The sequence below is a fragment of the Kogia breviceps genome, chromosome 7 (genome assembly GCF_026419965.1).
Source record: "Kogia breviceps isolate mKogBre1 chromosome 7, mKogBre1 haplotype 1, whole genome shotgun sequence".
Classification (NCBI taxonomy): domain Eukaryota; kingdom Metazoa; phylum Chordata; class Mammalia; order Artiodactyla; family Physeteridae; genus Kogia; species Kogia breviceps.
In genome coordinates, this window is record NC_081316.1 from 66,071,238 (window position 1) to 66,088,494 (window position 17,257).

A 17,257-nucleotide genomic window follows, 5' to 3' on the forward strand; every position below is an offset into this window, starting at 1 on the left:
TAGTATTAGGTTCAGGTGTGAAACAGTGATTCAAAATTTTTATAGCTTATACTCCATTTAAAGTTATTATAAAACATTGGCTATATTCCATGTGCTGTACAATATATCCTTGTAGCTTATTTATTTTACACATAGTAGTTTGTACCTCTTAATCCCCTGCTTCTATTTTGCCCCTCCTCCCTTTCCTCTCCCCATAGTTTTTTCTCTATATCTGTGAGTCTGTTTCTGTTTTGTTATATTCATTAGTTTGTTTTACTTTTTGTATTCCACATATAAGTGATTACATACAGTATTTGTCTTTCTCTGTCTGACTTACTTCACTAAGCACAATACCCTCCAGGTCCATCCATGTTGTTGCAAATGGCAAAATTTCATTATTTGGGGGACCTTCCTGGCGCAGGAAAGTTAAGAATCCACCTGCCAATTCAGGGAACATGGGTTCGAGCCCTGGTCTGGGACGATCCCACATGCTGCGGAGCAGCTAAGCCCATGCACCACAACTACTGAGCCTGTACTCTAGAGCCCACGAGACACAACTACTGAGCCCACGTGCCACAACTACTGAAGCCCACGCACCTAGAGCCCGTGCTCCGCAACTAGAGAAAGACCACCCTCAGCAACAAAGACTCAACGCAGCCATAAATAAATAAATAAATTTATTTATTTATTTTTAAAATTTCATCATTGTGTGTGTGTATTGCATCTTTATCCATCTATTGATGGACACTTGGGTTGCTTCCATAGCTTGACTATTGTAAATAATGCTGCTATGAACATTGGGATGCATATATCTTTTCGAATTAGTGTTTTCATTTTTTTCAGACATGTACCCAGGAGTGGAATTGCGGGATTATATAGTAGCTCTTTTTTTTTTTTTTTTTTTTGAGGAACCTCCTTAATGTTTTCCCTAAGTGGCTGTACCAATTTACATTCCCACTAGCAGTGTAGGAAGGTTCCCTTTTCTCCATACCCTATCCAGCATTTATTGTTTGTGGACTTTTAAATGATGGCCATTCTGACCGATGTGAGATGATACCTGATTGTAGTTTGGGTTTGCATTTCTCTAATAATTAGCAATGTTGAGTATCTCTTCATGTGCCTGTTGGTCATCTGTATGTTTTCTCTTTTTTTTCTTAATTATTTTTGTCTGCATTGGGTCTTCGTTGCTGTGCGTGGGCTTTCTCTAGTTGGGGTGAGCAGGGGCTACTCTTCGTTGTGGTATGCGGGCTTATTGCGGTGGCTTCTCTCATTGTGGAGCACGGGCTCTAGGTGTGCCACCTTCAGCAGTTGTGGCACGCAGGCTCAGTAGTTGTGGCTTGCGGACTGTAGAGCGCAGGTTCAGTAGTTGCAGCGCACAGGCTTAGTTGCTCTGAGGCATGTGGATCTTCCCCAGCTAGGGCTCAATCCATGTTCCCTGCGTTGGCAAGCAGATTCTTAACCACTGCACCACCAGGGAAGTCCCTGTATGTTTTCTTTGGAAAAATAACTATTCAGGTCTTCTGCCCATTTTTTTAATGGGTTTTGTTTTTTTAATATTGAGTTGTATGAGCCGATTATATATTTAGGATATTAACCCCTTAATGGTCATATAATTTGCAAATATTTTCTCTCATTCGGTAGGTTGTTTTTTCATTTTGTTGATGGCTTCCTTTGCTGTGCAAAAGCTTTTAAGTTTAATTAGGTCCCATTTGTTTATTTTTGCTTTTGTTTCCTTTGCCATAAAAGGCAGATCCAAAAAAATATTGCTATGATTATGTCAAAGAGTGTTTTATGTTTTCTTCTAGGAGTTTTATGGTTTCCAGTCTTACATTTAGGTCTTGAGTCCATTTTAGCTTATTTTTGTATATGGTGTAAGGAAATGTTCTGATTTCATTCTTTTACGTGTAGCTGTCCAGTTTTCCCAGCACACTGATTGAATAGACTGTCCTTTCCCCATCGTGTATTCTTGCCTTCTTTTTCTTAGATTAACTGACCATATATGAAGAGATTTTTTAAAAACTCAGGTAGAGCACATGTGTTAGACTCTTGTGGCAATTAAGAATAGGTGAAGGAAAACTAGTGTTTATTGAATGCCAATATGCCAAACATGGTACTAGATGCTTTCATATAAAAAGTCTTTTTAAATCCTTCTAAGGATTGTATGAGGTAGTAATTACCATTTTTTTTAACCTACACACAAACTCAGAGAAATGGAGAGAGTATTTGAATCCAAAAAGTTTTGAACTCCTCTGCCCTTTGAGATCTGATCCCACCCTTCCTAACCTTTACATTTGATGTAATCAGAATTGGACTTTTATTGTTGGTTCTTAGTTGATTAATCTGGCTGCAGTATGTAATCAGGATGAGATGGTTTAGAGTAGCGGAGGGTAGCTTGGAGACTCTTCTAGAAATATAGATATAAAAGTTTTATATTAGGATGCTCATAGAATCGTATAAGAAACTTAAGGAAGAAATAATGAGACTTATTAATAAATTGATTTCTGTCTTCTTTTTTAAAAACACAGAGAATGGTAAACAGTTCCCATTTTGTTCACAGCATTTTGCTAACTTTGAATCAGCTCTCCTTTTTAAAGAAATAAATTATAAAATCAGTTTAAATTTCTGTGTCTATTTCCCTGATCCCATTCTCCTCTCTTCCTCCTTTCCCCAAAGTAACTAAGGCATATTTAGGAATACTAGGGTTTTGTCTAAATGTCCTGTTTCATTAAAAAATCATTTTGTTTTTCTTTCTCTTTTTAAAAATTATTTATTTATTTTATTTATTTATTTTGGCTGCACTGGGTCTTAGTTGCAGCATGCAGGCTCTTAGTTTGCAGCATGCAGACTTCTTAGTTGCAGCATGTGGACTCAGTTGCGGCATGCAGACTCTTAGCTGCAGCATGCATGCGGGATCTAGTTCTCCAACAAGGGATCAAAACCAGGCCCCCTGCACTGGGAGCTCAGAGTCTTACCCACTGGACCACCAGGGAAGTCCCTGTTTTTCAATTAAATAAAGATAACCCTGGAGGTTAAACAGCTTAAAAAAAAATCCTTAGTCAAAACTATTTCAATGCCTGAAAACACTCAAATCAAAATTGAAGTATTACATTTCTTATAATATATGCTTAGTATATAACTTTTGAAAATATGGATACTATTAACTTATCCCTAAATAGTACACTGTAAGATTTTGAGAAGCTATAGTTCTTTAAAAAAAAAAGTCAACAATAACATAATATGTCAAATACAGCCTAAGATGTTCTCTAAATAGAAATGTCACATTTTACAAAGATAGTAATCAGTTGTATTTGTGGTTTCTGTAAAATTAGATTCATACTTACATAAAATAAATGACTTAAATGTCCTCTCCTCCAAATATCAAGGAACTTTTACATAATTATGAAGGAAAACTTAACAGTAAAAGAGTTGACATTATATCACAACTCACAGTGACATGAATTTATTTTTTGTAATTTGCATATCCTTTTTAAAAACTCTGTTTTATAAAGCCACTGAGAATTCAAGCATTTTTCAAGTATTGTATTTTTTTTCTTTTTTGGGGGGAGTTGGGGGGAGTGCTGCGTGGCATGTGGGATCCTAGTTCCCCCACCAGGGATCAAACCTGTGCCCCCTGCAGTGGAAGCACAGAGTCCTAACCACTGGACCACCAGGGAAGTCCCCCAAGTATTGTATTTTTAACATTAAATTACATTTTCCGTATGTTTCATAAAGGGAAAGGAAAAAACCATCCAATATTGTTTGTCATTAATTCATACTTTATAAGGTAAAACGCTGTGCATCTGTACTTATCCATTTTCCTCTGCTCCAACATCAGTTTTAGAGCTTTTCTATATACTTTGAAAAAAATCAGGCTTATTGAAGTATAATTTACATTTATGTAATTGACAGTAAATTTCATCCTTTTAAGGTGTTCAATTTAAACAGTTTTGACAAGTGTAAATAGTTGCATAACCAACACCACAATCAAGATACAGAGCATTTCTATCCTGCAGAAAGTTGCCTCATGTCCTTTTAAAGTGAATCCCATCACTCCAGCCCCGGCAACCACTGATCTAATTTAAGTCCAGTAGTTGTTTTTAATTGGGAGCTAATTCACATAACATAAAATTATAAAATTCACCACTTTAAAGTATCTAGGGGCTTCCCTGGTGGCACAGTGGTTGAGAGTCCGCCTGCCGATGCAGGGGACACAGGTTCGTGCCCCGGTCCGGGAAGATCCCACATGCAGCGGAGCAGCTGGGCCCATGACCCATGGCCGCTGAGCCTGCGCGTCCGGAGCCGGTGCTCCGCAACGGGAGAGGCCACAACAGTGAGAGGCCTGCTATCGCAAAAAAAAAAAAACCAAAAAAAAAAAAAAAAGTATCTAATTCAAGGGGTTCTAGTATATTCAAAAAGTTATGCAATCACCACTAATTTCAGAACATTTTAATCACCTTAAAAAGAAACTCCATACCCATAATTAATAGTCACTCGTCTCTTCTCTTAACTCCTGACAACCATTAATCTGCTTTCTGTCTCCATGGACTTGCCTGTTCTGCACCTATTATATAAATGGAACCACACAATATATGGCCTTTTATGTCCCTGTTCTTTCAACTTGGCATGTTTTCAAGTTTCATCTGTGTTGTAGCATAAATCAGTAATTATAGCTCTTTAGCCATTTGTGCATCTTCTTTAGCAAAATGTCTGCTTAAATCCTTTGTCCATTTTTTGGGGGGGTGGTCTTTTTATTATTGAGTTGTCATATTTCTCCACTGTTCCAATAGTTTGCCTTACAGAAATCATACAGTATATAGACTTTTTGGGTTGAGCTTCCTTCACTTAAAAATGCTTGTGAGATTTATTCATTTTGTTGTCCATATTGGTAGTTTATTCCTTTTTATTGCTGAGTAGGATTCCATTGTATGGAGGTACAACAATTTGTTTATTCATTCACCAATTGAGAAACATCAGGTTTCAATTATTCTGAATAAATCTGCCATTAAAATTCATATACAGGTCATAGTGTGAACATTGTTTCATTTCTCTTGGGTAGATACCTAGGAATGGAATTACTATTCAGAATTTACTGAGAAATTTTAAAATAATTATTGGGTATTGAATTTGTGTTAAATGCTTTTTCTGCATCTACTGAGAAGATTATGTGTTTTTTTTAAATTAAAACGTTATTTTTTAAGCAGTTTTAGGTTCACAGCACAACTGAAGTGAAAGTACAGAGATTTCTCATACTCCCCCTGCCCTTACTCATGCACAGCCTCCCTCATTATCAGCATCCACCACCAGTGTGGTACACTTGTTAGAACTGATAAACCTACACTGACACATATTAATCACCCAAAGTCCATCATTTATATTATGTTGTTGGGCTGCACCCCACAGACCTGCAAGCCTTATACTTGCCCAGCCTCAAGACCGAAGAAAGCCCAGAGTCAGCAACAGAGACATCAGTGATTTAATGGACATGGGGATCTTACATGTCTGAAGCAAGGTCCTGGAGCAACACCCCACCATGTGTGGGAGATGGCAGGCAGGACATGGCAGTAGTCTTTGCTATTGTGGAAGGGAGGGGACAGTTTACCAGTTATAGAGGAAACTGATGTCAGGTTGGCTCATCAGTTACCAGGGTAACCAGCAGAGGAGCATACCCCTCACTGCCCCTTTGTTAAGCTATCATAGCGGAGATGTTCTAGTCTGAAGATTAGAACAATCACTAGCTGGGGCTGGGGGCAAGTATGTCTCTATGATTAGGAGGGAAGGTTAGTCATGTGAGTAGGGTGTAGGTGAAGCAGGCACTGGTCGAATAGGGGATGTTCAGAGAGCAAGAGAACAGCCATCTTGGGTGGCCTGATCATACATATGTTTTAATCTTGGTGGTATACATTCTGTGGGTTTGGACAAATGTGTAATTACATGTATCTACGATTATATTGTCATACAGAATAATTTCACTGCCTTAAAAATCCTCTATGTTCCACCTATTCATCCCTTCCTCAACCCTCAACCCCTGGAAATCACTGATCTTTTTACTATCTCTGTAGTTTTGCCTTTTACAGAATGTCATATAGCTGGACTCATACAGTATGTAGCCTTTCCAAATTGGCTTTTTTCGCTTAGTAATATGCATTTAAGTTTCCTCCATGTCTTTTCATGGCTTGAGATCTCATTTCTTTTTATCACTAAATAATAGTCCATTGTCTGGGTGTACCATAGCATTAAACAATTTTTTTACTTTGAGGTATAATGAATTACATTGATTTTTGCATGTTGATTCAACTGACATTCCTCAGATAAATACCACTTATTATTCTTTTTATATATTTTGGTAAGGATCTTTTTGTATATCAGTTAGATTTTTATATTCGGATTATGCTGGCCTTGTAAAATTAGTTGAAGTGTTCCCTGCTCTATTTTCTGAAAGTGTTTTTGTATGATGGTATTTATTTCTTTAAATGTTTGATAGAATTTGCCACCCAAACCATCTGGGCCTGAAGTTTTCTTCATGGAAGGCTTTTTGAGAACAAGTACAATCTCTTTAACATATAAAGGGCTTTGGGGATTTTGTTTCATTAGTTTCAGTTTTGGAAAATTAACTTTTCTCAGTCTATTTAGAGTTAATATTATACCACTCCTTGTAAATTCTTGCAACAATGTTGGCCCATGTTTTATCATCAATACCACCTCCATCCTTTATCATTTGTATCACTTTTTGTAAAAGTGTTTTAATTTTTGCTTTAATCAATCCTATGCATTTTAAACATTAAGAAGGAAAAAATAGTCTTTTTATATTTATCCAGCTGTCTACCATATCCAGTGCTCTTCTTTCTTTCCTAAAAATTCAAATTTCCAGGGCTTCCCTGGTGGCGCAGTGGTTGAGAGTCCGCCTGCCGATGCAGGGGACATGGGTTCGTGCCCCGGTCCGGGGAGATCCCACATGCCGCAGAGTGGCTGGGCCCGTGAGCCGTGGCCGCTGAGCCTGCGGGTCCGGAGCCTGTGCTCCGCAACGGGAGAGGCCACAACAGTGAGAGGCCCACGTACCGAAAAAAAAAAAAAAAAAAAAAAAATTCAAATTTCCAAGTGGTATCACTTCTCTTCAACTTGAAGAATTTCCTTTAGCATTTACTGTAATACAGATTCACTGGCAATGAATTCTCTTAGTTTTCTTTCTACATATGTTAGATTTGTTGGTATTGTCTTTTAGATCTCAGAGGCTCTGTTAAATTTATTTTTAACCTTTTTCTCTCTGTATTTCAGAATAGATAATTTCTATTGATCTGTCTTCTAGTTCATGGACCCTTTTCTCTTTCATCTCCATTCTGCTATTGAGACCATTTAGTGAATTTTTAATCTCAGATATTGTATTTTTCTGTTCAGAAATTTCCATCTGGTTCTTTTGTATAGTTTCTATTTCTTTTCTGAGATGTCTCATCTTTTCCTCCATTGCAAGAATATTTTTCTTTAAGTCACTGATAATAGCTGTGTTAAAATCCTTGTCTGCTAATTCTAACGTCTGGGTATCTTAGAGTTGATCACCACTAATTATCTTTGCTCTTGAGAGTGGGTCACATTTCTCTAGTTCTTCATTTGTCTAGTAATTATGGATTGCATCGTGGACATTATGAGTGTTATATTATGGAGGGCCTGGAATCCATTATTCCTCAGGAGAGTGTTTATTTTAGCATGTAATTAACTTGGTTCAACTCAAACTAAAAACTCTGTTTCCTGGAAGGCTGCTCAAATCTCAGTTTCTTCTTTTATCCTTAGCTGATGTCTGTCCCACACATGTAGTACAGGAGTCAGCTAGAGTTTTGGACAGAGTTTATGCACAGAATGTGGGGTTCTTCCTCTCTAACTCTCTCCTTTTTGGACATATACTCCAGTGGCTGTGGTTGCCCTGAATTTTGTGCTCTGGTTCCTCAGGCCACAAGGATTGTGGGATTTCCATTGGTGTTTCAGCCACTGCTCAGGGCTCTGACTACTGTCTGCTCTCAAAAGCCATAAAAACAGGAAACATCCCATGCTGGTTCCTTCTCCCAAGTGTTAACTCCCTTTTAGAATCAAATCTGCATTTGTTCACTCTCCAGGACCTTAAGGTCTTTGTGGATTTTGGTTTTCTTTCTTTTTTTTCAAATTTGGTCTAGAGGTTATAGTTGTTACCTGTGGCAAGGTCACATATGGTTGGAGTTTACTTGACTATACAGGGAACAGGTGGTACCTGATATTTTTTTGCGCCATTTAAAATTATTTTTTTCTGTTTGCTGGCATAGAGAAATGCAATTGACTTGTATATTGACCTTGTATCCAAAAACTCTACTATATTCTAACATTAATTCTAAAAATTATTTACTCTTTTAGATTTTTTAATGTGTTCAGTCATTTCATCTGCAAATTATGTGAGTTTTGTTTCTTTTTTTTTTCAATTCTTGTACTTTTTGTCTCTTTTTCTTTTGGCTAGGACTGTAGGATTCCCCCCCGCCTTCCTCCTCCTCATAGCTAGCCATTATCAGATTCAGGAAGTTCCTTTCTATTCCTCATGAGCTAAAAGTTGAAAGTTTAAACACTTTTACTTATATGTATTTTAGGTTGAGTTCCCTAGAAGCAAAGATAGGAATTTCTGTGCAAATGATTTATAAAAGGAATGCTCTCAGGAGAAACCTGTAAAGGTGTGAGGGAATCAAGTTAGGGAAAGGAAAGAACTAAGCAATGATATAGTTTCAAGTGAAGTTTAATCTCAGCTCGATTCTATGCTCTCTGGAGTATTAGTTGCATAACAGAGTTATACTCCTGCCGCAGACAGTCATTGGCTATTGGCTGTAGGGGAAAGGTGTGTATAACCCTCAGGTCCTCCGCATAAGCTGCCTTTGATCATCCCAGGGCAGTTCTCCAGAGAAGGTTGCATGTGTGAACTCATAGCAGTAGTACCTATAGCAGCTAGAGAGGGACACAACCATCCAGTTAAAACGATCTCTGGAGGATCTTAACAGGATCTTAGCATGCATCCTGTGTTTGTATATATTCCTTGTTTGCTAAGATTTTATCATATGTAATAAATGTTTAACTTTATCAGGTACTTTATCTGTTAAGATTATCATTTGATTTTTTTTTAAACCTGTCAATGTTGTAGATAACCTTGACTGATTTTCAAATATTACACCAACGTTATATTCTGGTGTAAATTGACCTTTGTCAGGATTTATTATCCTTTTTATATATTGCTAGATTTGATTTGATAAATTTTATTTAGGATTTTTGCACCTGTGTTCATTAGTGAGGTCGGACTATGATTTTTCTTTCTTATGATATCTTTGGTTGTTGTATCAAGGTTAAACTAAACAGAGGAAAAGAGTTGAGGGGTGTACCCTCTTTTTATCTTCCCTGGAAGAGTTCTTTTAAGAATTGAATGATTTATTTCTTAAATATACTTTTGAACTTGCCATTAAAGTCAGCTGGGGCTGGAGCTTTCTTTGCGGGAGCTTTTTATGATTTAATCTCTTTCATGTTTATAATTCTAATCAGATGTTTTTTTCCTTGAGTAAAATTGTCCATTTTGTCTAAATTTTCAAATTTATTGGTACAAAATAGTCCTTTTTTTTTTTTTTTGCGGTACACGGGCCTCTCACTGTTGTGGCCTCTCCCGTTGCGGAGCACAGGATCCGGACGCGCAGGCTCAGCAGCCATGGCTCACGGGCCCAGCTGCTCCGCAGCATGTGGAATCTTCCCGGACTGGGGCACGACCCCGCGTCCCCTGCATCGGCAGGTGGACTCTCAACCACTGCTCCACCAGGGAAGCCCTTTTTTCTTTCTTTTAGTATTGTTAACTGTAGGCACAGTGTTGTACAGCGGATCTCTAGAATTTATTTCTTTTGCATAACTGAAACTTTATACCCTTCGAACGGCAACAACCTATTTTCTCCTCCCCACAGCCCCTGGCAACCATCATCCTACTCTTGTTTCTATGAGTTTAACTAATTTAGATACCTCATATAAGTGGAACCATGCAGTATTTGTCCTTCTGTGACTGGCTTATTTCACTTAGCATAATGTCCTCTTGGTCCTTCCATTGTTCATATCATTCTTTTTTTTTTTCTTTTTAAATTAATTCATTTTTTTGACTGCGTTGGGTCTTTGTTGCTGTGCACGGGCTTTCTCTAGTTGCGGCCAGCGGGGGCTACTCTTCATTGTGGTGTGCAAGCTTCTCATTGCGGTGGCTTCTCTTGTTGTGGAGCACGGGCTCTAGGCACGTGGGCTTCAGTATTTGCAGCACGTGGACTCTGTAGTTGTGGCTCACGGGCCCTAGAGCACAGGCTCAATAGTTGTGGTGCACAGGCTTAGTTGCTCTGTGGCATGTAGAATCTTCCTGGACCAGGGCTCGAACCACCCATGTCCCCTGCATTGGCAGGCGGATTCTTAACCACTGTGCCACCAGGGAAGTCCTCATTTCATTCTTTAAATGCATGTTTATATCATTAATGTTAAACCTTTTCTGATATGTACACTTTTCTCCCTCAAACTACTACTTAGTTGTACCCATACATTTTTCATATGTAGTATTTTCATTACCATTTGATTCAAAATATTCCTAATTGCTGTTTTCTTTTTTGACCATTGTGTTATTTAGATGTTAATCAATACCTTTATCTAACTCTCAGTTAACACAAGGATTTTAGAACACTAACTATATTTACTTTTATTAGTCTATATTTTAAAAGCCCTACCATATATTCTTTTTATAGTCAATATTTATGTAGAGTAATCTATATATCCTTTTTTCTTCATTTCTCAACTCAAACCTTCCATTTGGGATCATTTTACTTCCGTCTGATATTGAGCTCTTAGTTTTTGTCTGAAAATGTCTTTATTTTACAATGTTTCTTCCAAGATATTTTTGCTGGGTGAAATTAACATTGGCAGTTTTCTCTTTCAGTGCATTAAAGATATAATCCCATGCCAACCAGTTTATATTGTTACTGTTGAAAAGTCAACTTAGAATGACTATTTCTTTGAAGGTAATTTTTTTCTACCTACTTTTATAATTTTCTTTTTGTTTTCATTTCAAAAGATTAGCTATGATGTTTCTAGATGTTAATCTCTGGAAAACATAGACAAAGAGAAAATTGTGAAAGTAGGTAGAAGAGGAGAACAACAGTTTTGCTGTGCTCTCTATCTTTCTCCTCCTTCAGGGAATCTTAAATGTGTTAAACCTTCACCCTGTATCTTCTTTGTCTCTCAGACTCTCTTATCTGTCCATGCTTTACTCTTGGGTAAATACCTTGGATTTTGGGTATGTATCTTGCCCTGTTCATTTCTTCCCTTTGGCTGTTCCTGAGTTGTGTCCTTTATAATGAACTGGGAAACACAAGTAAAGTGTTTTCCTGAGTTCTGCAAGCTATTCTAGCAAATTATTGAACCTGAGGAGGGGATCATGGGAACCCCTGATTTATAGCCAATCTGTAAGAAGTAAGGGTGGCCTGGGACTTGGGACTAATGTCTGAAGTAGGGGCAGTCTTGTGGAAAATCATATATCTAGGTCTTTTTCCTTCATCAGTATTTTATATATAAATAATTTTAATATATTAATATAAATTAGACTATAATATGACATCGTGGGTTTTTTTACATTTTTCTCTTTCCCATTTAGTCTTTATTTATTTATTTATTTTTGGCTGTGTTTGGTCTTTGTTGCTGCACGCAGGCTTTCTCTAGTTGGGGAGAGCGGGAGCTACTCTTCGTTGTGGTGCGCGGGCTTCTCATTGCAGTGGCTTCTCATTGTGGATCATGGGCTCTAGGTCTGCGGGCTTCAGTAGTTGTGGCACGCGGGCTCAGTAGTTGTGGCTCACGGGCTCTAGAGCGCAGGCTCAGTAGTTGTGGTGTGTGGGCTTAGTTGCTCCGTAGCATGTGGGATCTTCCCGGGCTCAAACCCGTGTCCCCTGCACTGGCAGGTGGATTCTTAACCACTGAGCCACAAAGTCCCTCCCCCTTAGTCTTTGTAAGTGTATCTAGTTTTTCTTTGCCTGTTAGCACAGTGTGCTTAAATTTTTGTTTCTTTTTCTATTTACCACAACATTTCCATGCTCATAGCATGGAATTCTATCCTATGTAATTTTATATAGTTAAACAAATAGGCCATACATACACAAATTCAAAAGGTACTTGACTAAATACCCTCTCAATTGTTTTCCCATATCCATCTAAGTGTTCCTACCCAGAGACACTATTATTAGCTTTTTGTACATATTTTCACAGATATTTAACCTGTCCCTTAACATAAATACTAGTATATTATCCTGGCAGTGTCCTGCCCTTTGCTTTTTTCCCCCACTTTAAATATTTTTGTCAGTGTATATATAGAACTGCTCCATTCTTTATAAGAGCTAGATAGTATTTCATTCAATTGATATCCAAACTAATTAACCAGTGTCTTACTAATGGGCATTTATGGTTTGGTTTTGTTATTTGCTATTGCAGTCAGGGTAATGCTAGTAGCACACACATATTTAGACGTGTGTTTCTCAGTATCTCTGTGACATCAATTCCTAGAAACAGAATATTGAGTCAGGTTATGTACCTTTAAATTTTGATAGATATTGCCAAATTGCCCTCCAGAGAGAGTGTACCTATTTATTCTTCTACCATAAATATATAAAAGTGCCTCCTTTCCCAAATTCTTGCACCACAGTGTAGTATCAAATATTTTTCGTTGCCAACGTGAAAAATTAAAGCTATATTTTAATTTTAATTTTTCTTAAAAATGAGGCTGAGTATATTTTCATATATTAAAAGACATCTATCTGTATTTCCTTTTTTATGAACTGTCTTCATGTCTTTTGTCTATTTTTCTATTGAGTCATTGATATTTTCTCTTAGAGAAATAAACCTTTGGTTAACTTACATATTACAGATGGTTTTATTTTTTATTCTTATCAAAGTAGTGTTGAGTTACAGTGTTGTGTTAACTTTCTGGTGTACAGCATAGTGATTCAGTTATACACATATATATATTCTTTCTCAGATTCTTTTCTATTATAGGTTATTACAAGATATTGAATATAGTTCCCTATGCTATACAGTTAGGACCTTGTTGTTTATCTATTTTATATATAGTAGTGTGTATCTGTTCATCCCAAACCCCTAATTTATCCCTCCCCACCTTCCCCTTTGGCAACCATAAGTTTGTTCTCTATGCCTGTGAATCTGTTTCTGTCTTGTAAATAAGTTCATTCTTATCTTTTTTTTAGATTCCATATAAAAGTGACATCTATGACATTTGTCTTTATCTGACTTCACTTAGTATGATAATTTCTAGGTCCATCCATGTTGCTGTAAATGGCATTATTTCATTCTATTTATGGTTCAGTAATATTCCATTGTGTGTATATATATATACACCACATCTTTATCCATTCATCTGTCGATGGACATTGGTTGCTTCCATGTCTTTGCTACTGTGAATAGTGCTGCTATGAACATTGGAGTGTGTGTATATTTTCAACTTAGAGTTTTTGTCTTTTCCAGAAAAGTGGGATTTTATATGCCTGAGAGTGGGATTGCTGGATCGTATGGTAACTATTTTTAGTGTTTTAAAGAACCTCCATACTGTTCTCCATAGTGGCTGCACCAATTTACATTTCCACCAACAGTGTAGGAGGGTTCCTCTTTCTCCACACCCTATCCAACATTTATTATTTGGGGCCTTTTGGATGATGGCTATTCTCACCAGTGTGAAGTGATACTTCATTGTATCAGTAGTTTTGATTTGCATTTCTCTAATATTAGCAATGTTGAGCATCTTTTCATGTGCCTGTTGGCTACCTGTAGGTCTTCTTTGGAGAAATGTCTGTTTAGGTCCTCTGTCCATTTTTTAAATTAGTTTGTTAGTTGTTTTGATTACAAATGGTTTTTTTTTTCAGTTTGTCTTTTGGATTTATTTATGTAACTTTTATCATGAAGAACATAATTATAATTTTATTGACAGATAATACTTGGTAGATATGTCATACTTAACATTTTCTGTTTGTTGAACATCTTAAAGTGTTTCTGATTTTTTTCCAGTTTTATTCAGAAATAGCTGACATACATCACTGTATAAGTTTAAGGTATACGGGACTTCCCTGGAGTCCAGTGGTTAAGACTCCATGCTTCCACTGCAGGGGGCACAGTTTCAATCCATGGTTGGGGAACTAAGACCCCGCATGCTGCATGGTGCAGCCAGGAAAAAAAAAGTTTAAAGTATATGGCATAATGGTTTGATTTACATATATTGTGAAATGATTACCACAGTAGGTTTAGTTAACATCCATCATCTCATATAGACACAATAAGGTGTTTCTGATGTTTTAAAAGCTATTTTCAAGAATGCTGAGAGCATTGTTTTGCATACAGCTTTTTGTTCTTTTGGATTATTTCTGTAGCATATGTAAAGATGACATATATATGAGATAGAGATATTTAATTTCTGAGAAATGCAGTCAGACCATAATTGTAGCATGAGTTTGGAAGCATATGAAAATTGGGCCTTATTAAAAAAGAAATAAAACCCGTCTTATTGTTTCCTTCATTGTTAGTTTTCATGCTGATGGGAAAGTTTCTCCTTTGGAGCATCAATACTCCAAAATACGTATTAAACATCAGGCCATGAATCTTTTCCGGGTACAAATTAAATTAAGTATAGTATTACAGAATCTCAGTTGACAGAGACCTAGACGTCATCTTGTTTAAGCTCCTACTCAGAATTAAAATGTCTAAAGTATCCCTAATAGATAACTTCAGTGTCAGAATATCCCTGATATAGTAGACTCTTGTCTTACTTGGGAGTTAGATTCTAAAGTCAATAAATAATGAAAATTTCATAAAGTAAAAAATTACACTTGGAAAGTCTTAAATTGCCTATGAACTACAGAATATGTGACTTCAAGTATCTATCTTGGTACAGTTACATTACTGTATAATAATGTATATAGTAATTCACCATATATAATGGAGCACATGCACAAAATGTAATCTTTAGCAGTGCTTTGGGAGGTAGGGCTAAGTACATATAGTTGAATATGTGTAAGTTAAATGTATATAAAACTATACTATGTAGAACAGTATTGTATAGTAGAAGGACTTCTGGTTCTAGTAATGATAGATGAGGTAGTTTGGACAACTTTCCTCTTACAGCTAGAAAAGATAGACAAAGTATAGGTTTATAGGTGTTGATGACTCAGCAGGTTAGTCAGGAATTTTCACTTCAAGATCTGGAAGAAGACAGAAATTCAGAGAGGTTGAGTTTAGCATTTAGGGCCACCTTTGACCTGTACTCATTTTCTGATCCAGGATGGGCAGCCGAGAGGTTTAGCAGTCTTTTTGTTAGCCTTGCTAGGATAGAGGGACAAATATTGGAATTTAGGGCCTACCATAGGTGGGAACCCTGAAAATACTTCCATTTGAATACTGGTGAATACTGTGAATACTGTAAATACTTCCCTGTGAATACTGGTGAACTTGAACTAAATATCCTGCACACAGACTGCATCCAGCTCTGAGTCATTTGGAGCCTGAAAAGTGAATTAAGGGAAACCCGGATTACTAGTGTCTTCAGGTGCCTGGAAGAAGCAAAACAAAAAAATCTTCCCTAGAGGGAAGTGCCTTCATCCCAGGTTTCAAATTATTCCTACTAATAATGTTTCAAATATAATATTCAGTACAGAGTCAAAGACAACCAGACATGCAAGGAAACAAGTCAACACAAACAAGAACCTGAAGGACCAACAGATAATAGAAACTCCTAAAGGGGCTCGTTATACTGCAGTTATCAAATGCAGGCTTTAGTATTATTTTTAAAAATATTTATTTATTTATTTGGCTGCACCAGGTCTTAGTTGCAGCACATGGGATCTTCGTTGCCACATGTGAGATCTTTGTTGTGGCATGCGGGATCTTTAGTTGCAGCATGCAGGCTCTTAGTTGTGGCATGCAGAATCTAGTTCCCTGACCATGGCTCGAACCCAGGCCCCCTGCACTGGGAGAATGGAGTCTTAACCACTGGACCACCAGGGAACTCCCAAATGCAGACTTTAAAATAACTATGCTTGTCAACTTCCCAATTAAAAATTGGGCAGAGAAATGAAAATGATACAAAAAAGACATAGTAGATTTTAATAGAAAGTATGGATCTGAAAAAGTGCAATAACCAAAAATCAAGAATTCAGTGAATGAATTTATAACATTTCAAACAGAATTGAAGGGAGAATTAGTAAACTAGAAGATAGGTCATGGAAAATATTCAGAATTGAAGGATGGAATGACAAAAGGATGAAGAGGAAAATAAAGAAAAAGGCATAAGACATAAGATGATACAGTGAAAAAGTTCCAACATACATTTAATTGAAATCTCTTAAGGAGAAGAAAGAAAATGAACTAGAAACAACATTTGAAGAGACAACAGCTGTGAAATTTCCTAAACTGGTGAATGACATCAATCCACAGGTAAAAGAGTTTGGGGTTAATTTGTACTTTCTAAACTTTTCTCCCTGATTATATCATCCTTCCATATAAGGAAATAAAGGAATAAAAAGTTTAATGACCACTAATAAAGAACAGTCTGTTTCCTTTTAGTTTTATTTTTCTGTGCATTTGTATGTATCCATTTTATAAATTTGAAACCATATTGCACATATGGTGTATATACTTTCCCCCTTAATATATCAAGAATTTTTTTCCCATATCATAGAATTCTAAAGTTATTTTTAATATACTATTCTAATGCACTATTATTACATCATACTTTTTATTTAACCGGTTTTCTATTGGATATGTAGTTTACTTATATATATATATTTTTACTATTACAGACATAATACAGTAATAAATTTTATATACTCATGACTAAATTTTAACATGCATCTATGATTATTTCCTTGGGATAAGTTTATAAAAATAGAATTGCTGGATCAAAGGCTATTAATATTTAAGTTATTTATAACATTGGCAAATTGTCATCTGAGATATTGTATCAGTTTATACTTACTCCCTCTATGATAGATTGTATTTTTCAAAGATGACTGCACACATATATATGATATATATGCATATATATTATATTACTGTATATCATTTTTTTGGTATCATATGCATTTACCTTTTTCGTATCATATATACATATCCCATCTCATGTGCTATAACTTTGGCACACCTCAGTTGAAAGGTAGGATCTATATCTCCTCCCCTGACACCTGGGTAGATCTTTGTAACTGTCTCCAGAAATGCAGTACAGTGGAAG

General features: G+C 36.6%; 1 protein-coding gene across 3 annotated transcripts in view; it reads left to right on the forward strand.

Annotated features, from left to right (window-relative positions):
* Nucleotides 1-17,257, forward strand: part of PGM2L1 (phosphoglucomutase 2 like 1) — a 57,728-nt gene that overhangs the window by 9,195 nt on the left and 31,276 nt on the right. The window contains exon 2 of one of the 3 annotated variants that reach the window (XM_067038521.1): nucleotides 16,378-16,464. The exons of the other annotated variants lie outside the window; for them this stretch is intronic. Within the exon in view, the coding sequence (XP_066894622.1) occupies nucleotides 16,378-16,464 (87 nt within the window). The remainder of the gene's footprint in view (nucleotides 1-16,377; nucleotides 16,465-17,257) is intronic. 3 annotated transcript variants of the gene reach the window in all.